Raw genomic sequence first — 8,581 nt, 5'->3', positions numbered from 1 at the left:
GTTGAGGGTCCCAGGCCACTTTAACACTTGTCTCTCTAAATTTTCCTGATTTGGATCTAGGACTGGAATTTCTAGAGGTTCCAGGTAAATAGCAATGCAGAATGCCACTTCTTGTTCACTTCAGAATCAAAAAAAGAGTTAGACTTTTACTTTCAAGATAATTAACCTAGGGCTAAGAATAATTCCTGAGAGGTGATGACAGAGGTCTCACTTACGCACACCTGCCTCCCTCCACAACCTGCTGCAGGTAGGTTGATGTTAATGATGAGTGCTACAATCATGTCATGTCTTAACATCACATGCCAGATAAGCAGGTTGAAGAAGTGCTATTACCACCTCCATCTTAGAAATGAATAACCCGAATCACCAATCTTGGCCAAGAGGGGAGACTATAGTTCACGAAGGGCAAGGGGCAATGGGATGCTGAAGTTTCGTGGACTCTGGAGTAGATGAAGCAAGGGGGTCAGGCTTGGTCTAAACTGCTAAAAATCTGGATGTATTTTCCATGTCTCAGGAGAGAAAAAGAAGGACTCTCATCTAGCTGAGATGGGAAATGGGTTCATTAAAATACAATATGGAAGCTAATCCAAGCTTCTTCTATCTTTAGATTGAACCCTCTTACCACTCTAATTTTAAGGTCAAATTCGTCTGAAGTCATCATTAAAGGATCACCCTCTCAAGGCACAATTTCAAGACATCCCCAGATATCCCTCTCCCCACCCATCCTCCCAGCCTTTCCCCTGCACGTCAATTCCTGGGAATCCCATCTGGCCCAGCTTAGCCCAGCCCTATTCTGTCTCCAAAGAAAGCTGGGCCTGGCTGAAGTGATGTCATGCTTTTGAACACCCTCCCCCCCCCAGGGGCTTCCTTCACCCAGACAAATACTTTTGAACTTTTCCAGATGTGAAGAGAGACCTGCTGCTGGTTTTGAGGACAGGGGTGCCTGCTCCAGAAGAGCAAAGCAGCTCTGGATGCAGGCCAGCCGCCCACCCACGATGGGCAGGCTCCCAGCTGCAGCTGCCTGCTCCCACCCACCACTTGGCCAGGTGCTGAGGGACAAGTAGCAGGGACCATTTGCATATGAGAATGGGATCTCAACTTCATGTCCCCGAACCTAGGATGAGCGGAGAAGCCTCTGAGACTAAGGAACAGGACAAGAGGGAGGGCTGAAAGGCAAGGTTGAGAGATCGGATATACATAAGCTTGCACCAAGCAAGGGGACCCTTCCACCAGGGGCCTGGAGCCAGCCGTGACATAGATGTACAGCATAGCCACTATCAGTGAGTGCGTCTCTCAAGTTCAGTCTCTAGAGGCCCCTGTACTGTGCTCCCATGTAGAGATTGGGCGCTGGAGGAATGATATTTATAAGAATCGATGGACCACGGATCTCTTTTTATCCTATCTGTCCACACACATCCACAGCATCAAACCATCATACACTGACCTTTCTCTATCTGAGCTTCTGACCCCCAGCTCTACAGGGGAGTTGCAGCCGCCCACAGTCAGTGGGGGCTTGTCAGATTCTAAGAAACAACTGATGAGACCTCCACTCCTTCCCATTTTAGACAGAAAGAACAGTCCTTACCTTCAACCTTACAAAGAATTACAGTGCTACTTGAAGTTGAATAAAAATCTGTCTGCTGTTATTTACTTCTCAGTCCATCTTTATTAACTGTGCCTTGCTCGGGGCCCCATCTGACCCTCATTACCCTATTTGATCTCAACTTACAAAGCTGGAGCAAGGGGAGAAGAGGAGGCATCAGGAAGATAGTAAAATGAGAAGGCTGAGAAGCCAAACAGATGTCACAAAATTTGTGCAGCAAAAGTCACACGTTGAACTTATTCAGAGGTAATTCTTCTTGTTTTTACACACAATGCTAATAAACTTGGTTATCTGATATCCTAGCTAAAGCTGAAAATTAGGAAGAGACTATTAGAAGTTAATAATACTGAGAAGTAGGAGCTGAAAACTGAGAAACCGAAATAAATGAAAAACAGACATAAGCATCAAAACCCATGCTAGTCTAGAATCATTTGTGGTAGGAGTGGATGGATATATACACCTTAAAAAGCCTTAACGGTGTCACTGAGCTGCAACAAAGCCACATCGTTCTCATGATGCATCTGAGACCTGAAGGTCAAGGTCTTTTTTTTTCTTTTTTTTTTTTTTTGTTGGTGTTCCAAGGAAGCAGAGGCATATGCAGTACATTCGGAAAAGACTTCTACCTACCATTTGTAAAAAAACGATTCTTTGGCTCTTGAGAGTGGGTTTACAAATTCTCAGAGGCTTAGAAAACTCTCTTACCCAAATAACTGAATTCACATATTTTATGTGACAGAGTTTTCCTACACTTGGTCTTGCTTTTCACAGCCCTCTTTAATTCTAGGTTTTGATCGGGGCTGTTTCCTGATCTCCTAGCCAGCCAGATCCATTCTGCTCATCCTTTCAAAATCTAGCACCTGACTCAAGAGGGACAGCTTAAAAGAGTTCCCAGGTATTTTAGCCCATATAGTTACAGGAGCAGAAGGAAGGAATAAAAGTAGTCCCTACCTCTTTGTTGTTCTGAGAAACAAAGGAGATAAGAAGTGTAAGCAGTTACCCTGTCTGATAAAAGCTTAAGAAATTGTGAATATCTTTGCTATAAGCCCCTTCCTTCTGCTTCTTAGAGCCTGTGAAACACTTATCTCTATCATTCATCTGGCACAAAATCATGTGCTGTTTCCTCAGGATAGGTCCAACTGTCACCTCAGTTAGATTATAAATTACTTGAGTGCCAGAACTATTCTTATATTTGTGTGTTTTACTCCTGGTACTTAGCACAACTCCAAGTTCAATAGGATTGAATGGCTGTAGCGGTTATTGTTTCTATTAACCATCCCCAGGTGTCCCAGTCTTGTTTTGGTGTTATATTTTAAGAAGGAATTTATTACCTTAGGGAATGTCCCGCAAAGATAAGCAGGATTAGAAGAGTTCTAAACATCAAGTCATATTGTTGAGGGACTAGTGTTACTTCTTGTAAGTCAGGAGTTAGAAAGTTAGGTTTGATGGACCAAACCTGGCCCACACCTAGGCTGTTTTATATGGCCAGTGAGTCAAGAATGGCTCTTACGTTTTTCAAGGGTCATAAAATAAGACAAAGTAGAATACACAGCAGAAACCACGTATGGTCCCCAAGGCCTGAAACATTTACTATCTGATCCCTTACAGAAAAAAATTGTTGTTTGCCTGACGATTTGGGGTATAAGAAAAAAAATAAAGATCGCTGACTCCTGATCCAAAAAATAAAAGAATGTGGGGAGAGAGAATAAATAACTTTCTTTAAGTTTCATGTTACTGTATAAGATTGAGCATCCTTAATCCAAAAATCCAAAATCCAGAACTTTTTGAGTACCATGACATAAGTGGAAAATTTCACATGAGCGCATGCGATGGGTTGCAGTCAAAACAATCAAAACTTTGTATCATCAACTACACACCTACCCAAGAGAAAAACATAATTAAAATCAAGTAGGGAGAAGGGGAAATAGAGGGGGGAAAGGAGAGGTGGGAGGAGGATTGGCAAGCTCTCACCTAATGGGCACAATGTAAGGGTATCTGGCACACCTCCTGGTGAAGGGCCCAACTACAACTTGTATAATTAAAATAATAAAATAAAATAAAAAACTTTTTGTTTCATGCACAAATATTAAAACTATTGTGTAAAATTACCGTAAGGCCACATACATAAGGCATCTATGAAACATAAATAAATTTTCTGTTTGGATTTGGCCCCCATCCCCAAGAGGTCTCATTATATGTATATTCAAATATTCTAAAATATGAAAAAGAAAAACCTGAGATCTGAAACACTTTTAGTCCCAAGTATTTTGGATAAGAGATACACAAACTGTATATTCATTCTTATTTTTCTTAAGCAGAAGTGATGTGCAAAGGATTGTGCTCAGTGCTGTGGAGAGTGCAAAAGAAAAGCCTATCGATCCCTTGATCCCTTTCCTTCACGGGTAGTTAGTGTCACAGTAATTTAAATAAATCCCTCAAGGAGTTTATAATCTAGTGGGGCCAACTGGAAAGGTCTCCAGGAATTGTCACGAAGGACCAGATTAAATCTGTGACCATCCAAAGAATAGAATTAGATCTAGTGATTAAAAGTTGTAGGAAGGCTAATTTCACTACAGTATATATATGTATAAAAAAAGAAAACCTTAAAATAATGTAGTTGTTTTTAAGAACAAAATGAGCTATTTGGGAGATCAGTGAGCTGCCCGTGCTTCCTGGGAGCATTCAGACAGCATTCTTGTTAGAGGTCCTTCCCACCCTGAGATCTACCATGAATTTGAGCCATCTTGGACTAGAACAAAGGACTGGGCTGATGCCTTCTTAAGCTGCAGAGGCTAAGCTGAAGAAGTGTGAATATAAACTAAGTATCTGTGACTTGAGATTTCCCAGTGTACTGAGATTTTCCTTATATGTCCAAACAGCATGTTTTGGACCCCTTCCACTGTGGAACCCCAATATCTTGAGAACTCTCTGAGGGCCTGTATTTCTCCCAGGCACATTTTCTAAGGCACAGCTTCTAAGTGCCCAAGACTCCCGGATGGCAGCCGTTTTCTTTTTCCTTTCTTATGTAGCCCCAGACAGGATATGGGCGCGGAGGGGTCAGGGACCTCCATGCTGTACTAGTTCCTCACTGTCTCTTCTGCGCTGCCCTGTAATCTTGCTCTCTGCTCTCAAACCTTAGTAAAAATCAGCTCCACACACTAACCTTGTGTCAGTGGTTCTCTGGGGAAGCTAAAAAGATGGGTGCTCAACTAGCCCAGAAGGGACAGTGGCACCAGGCCTCTGAAGTTCTTCAGCCTTCTGTCTGTAGGGCTCAACCAAACACAGGGTCCCATTTTATTTTCTTAAGCTGGGCATCCTGTCTGGCCTTGCATATCCAGGGTTTGTCCACAGTTTTAGGCATTCTTACCCAAAGACCCATAAAGGCAATTTCTTAGGCAACAGAATCATCTACCTAGAGTTACCACTCCCCTCTAAAGAGGTATCAGTTTTTATTTTATTTTATTTTCCAAATCAGGAAGAAAGAGAGTTCCCAGTTACACCAAAAGGCCTTTTCCTTTGCATGCGAAGGGTAGTGACTCATTCCCTGGTGGGCTCCGGAGTGTAGGTACTAGACAGGACACCTTGCTGTATGTCCTCATGTGGATCTCTATCTTTCCAACACGCATGCATCTTTCTCCTTAGCACAAGGTCGGGGCCTTTGGGACTAAAAAATCGTTGATCATATGTTTTCATTTCTTGGCTAAGGAGGGAAGAGAATGTTCTCATTAGAGAAGTCCAAGCCCAGAAAAATATGGAAATTCTGCCCTGGCGACTCCGAGAATTTTCTTTTGGAGGGTGGTGTTTTGTTCTTTTTCCATACCTTAGCATTCTTAGTTCTCCACACTGCAGGCAATTTAGTTAACATTCAATCACAGTCCACCAGAGAGAAGGGAGGTCCAAGGACCCTGAGGGTGGAGCTGGGTAACCACCCAGCCCTGAAAGTAAACCCAGGCCCTCCAGCCCGAGGTCTAAGGGAAATCAGGCAATGAGACTGAGACCAGAAGGACTGGGATTTGTTCCTCTTTCTTATTTGTTTCTGTAGGACTCTGCAGCTGAGTTTATTTGCTGCAGTTTGGCACTTCTTGCCCTGAGCTTTTGGAGACAAAGACTCAGGGAAGGAAGGAGAAGACAAGGGAATGAGGAGGCCCAGGAGGTGGAGCTACAGGGATAAGAAAAAGAGGCCCAGGCCCCTGAGTGTTGTGTTAGCCAAGCAGGAATGCTGCTGAAGACAGACGTGTGTTTGCAAAGGTTGTGCCAGCTGGGTTGTCCCTACAAGGGGGAAACACTGGGGACCACTAAATTAGTCAGAGGTCCCCAAGGTGACTCCTCCTCAGTCGCCATGTGGCGGAGATTCAAAGGGTGGAGTCCTCTCCCCTCTGGAAAATATCTGATAAAATTCTTTTCCCTTTTCTTTTTTCCCTCTTACATGTAGCCCCAGACAGGATATGGGTGTGGGGTCAGCAGGCACTAAGGACCCAAAGGAAGAAGAGGAATGTGATGGGAAGGGACTGGGGTTGTTGTTAGTGTGAGGAGAGGGGCAGACCTTGAAGGGCTTGGAGGAAACAGATACCCTGAGCCGGACTAAAGGGGTTCCCTAATTACCTGAGAGGCTTCCTGTCTTGGCTGGTGCTGTGCCAGTGCTGCCTGGCAGCCCCCCAGCCCCCACTCTGACTGGGGTCTGTGATCTACCCCGAGCCCAACAAACAGAGCCCACTTGTGGTCGAGTGCTGTGACTATGCCCATGCCAGCTTCTCACAGGGACAGAAAAAAGACCTCCTGGAGCAAATTTACCTCTTTGCTGAGGTAAATGACAAGAACACCACAGAATCACCTTATGCTTTAAATTCCACAGTAAAAATATTTAACAGCATTTCTGCAGTGGTCCTTTGGTAGCATTTCAAGGTATAGTAATTCATTTTACTTATTCTAACAACGCATCCCAGGACAGAGAAGGACTCCTAGTATTACAACAAATCAAAACAAAGCCCCTAGCAAGCTCTTGAAGAAGGCATAAAGCTACAACTAGCCCATGTAGTCAGGCAAGGTGGAGAATGGTACCCAGCTCCCACTGTTCCTCCCCAAAGCTGAGACACTGAACCCTCAGCATACAGCATATCAGCCTAAGGTTTCGCCAAGGTTGCGTTGATCGCATCCCAACCTCAGCAGGCCAAGACGAGACTGAAGCTGGCCAGCTGAAGAAATAAGAAATGGGTGGACCCACTCGGCCAAGGACCAGGTCAGCATGCGCTGTCTCTGGCCAAAGGAGAGTGGAGCCTCTGAATGGAATCCAAACCATTGGCCACTGATCCTTGTTATGAGGGCACAGTCTAGCACCCATCAAGGGTTCCCAAATCTCAGCTGGTCCCACGCCCCAAAGGTCTGCCAAACAGGACAACCCAAGACCTAACTCAGAGCTTCCTCCAGCCCTGAGCCAGTTCTCTCCAATTGGTTGGACACAAAAGGCCAGCAGAAGAGACTGGGAGCAAAGAGGCCTAGTCCGGGTCTCTGGCAGGGCCATGGTGGGTGGCCTTTACAATGTAGTGAGAAGAGGGAACTGGGAGCCCCACAGGGATGGAAGCAAAAGAGCAAGCAACTTACAAAGTTTCAGCTTTCCAACTGCAGTGAGATGAGATGGATGGAAAATGTTATTCCTCCAATGAAAGCAATCAAATATAAATATTTATTGGGCACCTATACATATACACATTTATTTTTACCAAAGTGAGAACAAAAGCTTAAGAAGTAAGGCTATACAGAGTGGACTGAGAGAGTGTCCTGACCCGTCTACCAGCTTTAGAACTTGGAAGAGAGCAGAGGAGGCAAACTCCAACCGGTAACAAGTTTGAGATTGTGCAGGGCGAGGGGGTGTAGTGAGGAGAGGAAGGCTGGGAGCAGACCATACTCCCTCTCCGACTACCTCCTTTCCAGGCTGATAGTGTAGTTTCCGTAGGAGGAATTCGAATTAAGCTTTCCAATTTTAAATGTAAGATTTTTTCCCATGACCGTATCAATGTATCCAGCTATGATGTAATAAAAAAAAAAGATTTTTTTTTTTTTTCCCACAGACCGGTAGTCATTGCAAACTCCTCTGCTCACCTAACTCAGCCTTCTCCCGGGGCGCCCTGGGCTTTGGACACGGTGTACTTCGCCCCTGGTTGACTTCCCTCGAATTCCTTAATGACCCCCTCGGGGTCTCCGTGTCCCTGTGAGCAGTGGCCTCCGGAGCCCCTTCCTTGCAACCCTCTCTGGGCCTCTGCTTTCTCAATCAACCCACAGCCACAAAACTTCCCGGCTTCTCTCCTCCCCTTCTCCCGGTTCGAGATCCAACTTTGCGCTCCGCACCTTTGGCAGCGCAAAGACACTGGCATCCCCACAGAACTTTATCTTAGGAAATCGTGGAGTCAGGCTCACCCCTCAGCTAATTCGCACACCCCCTGCAGTGGCCTTCCCCTCCCCTGCCCTCCTGCCGCCACCGATCCCAGGTGAGGCGCTTGTCCGGCCTGGAGCAACCGGGGCGCCGGCGCGTGGGTGGGGCGGGGATCGCTTCCCTCCCCAAGACGTTGCCCTGCGGCTCAGCCCCAGGAGAGCCTCGCGACCCTCCCCGCGGGACGTGGGGCGGCCGCGGCGCGCGGCGCTACTCACGCAGCAAACTCAGCAAGCAGAGCGCGGTCCAGCCCCGCGGCATCCCCGGCCCCGCGCGCGCGCTCCTGCGGACCAGCATCCTTCCCGCGCCGCCGCTGCCGAGAGATGCACGGAGTCGAAGACACTGCCCCGCCGGCCCAGGACGCGCTCCTCCCGCCCCCTCCGCCCGGGAGAGGGGTGGGAGATTCTTGCTTTCTTCCCCTCCCTTCCCTCTTTAGTCTTGGCAAGGCCGGCCCCTCTCCTTGGCTGCCACTAACGTGAGCTTCCCTGGATAGTCCCAGAGGCGGAGGGCGTTTAGGAGGGAGGCTGGGGTTGCCGCCGTCGAGGCCAAAAAAGGTG

At 46.7% G+C, this 8,581-nt stretch overlaps 1 protein-coding gene across 1 annotated transcript in view; it reads right to left on the bottom strand.

The window, feature by feature from the left end:
• The window catches only part of CD34 (CD34 molecule), a 22,804-nt gene extending 14,483 nt beyond the window's left edge, over positions 1–8,321 (bottom strand). The window contains exon 1 of the mRNA XM_023514551.1: positions 8,243–8,321. Coding sequence (XP_023370319.1) covers positions 8,243–8,321 — 79 coding nt within the window. The remainder of the gene's footprint in view (positions 1–8,242) is intronic.
• Positions 8,322–8,581: the final 260 nt, after the last annotated feature.

The sequence above is a fragment of the Otolemur garnettii genome, unplaced genomic scaffold, assembly GCF_000181295.1.
Source record: "Otolemur garnettii isolate 467f Iridium unplaced genomic scaffold, OtoGar3 scaffold00055, whole genome shotgun sequence".
Classification (NCBI taxonomy): domain Eukaryota; kingdom Metazoa; phylum Chordata; class Mammalia; order Primates; family Galagidae; genus Otolemur; species Otolemur garnettii.
The sequence above is the reverse complement of the archived record's forward strand: the minus strand, read 5'-3'. Positions and strand labels throughout refer to the sequence as shown.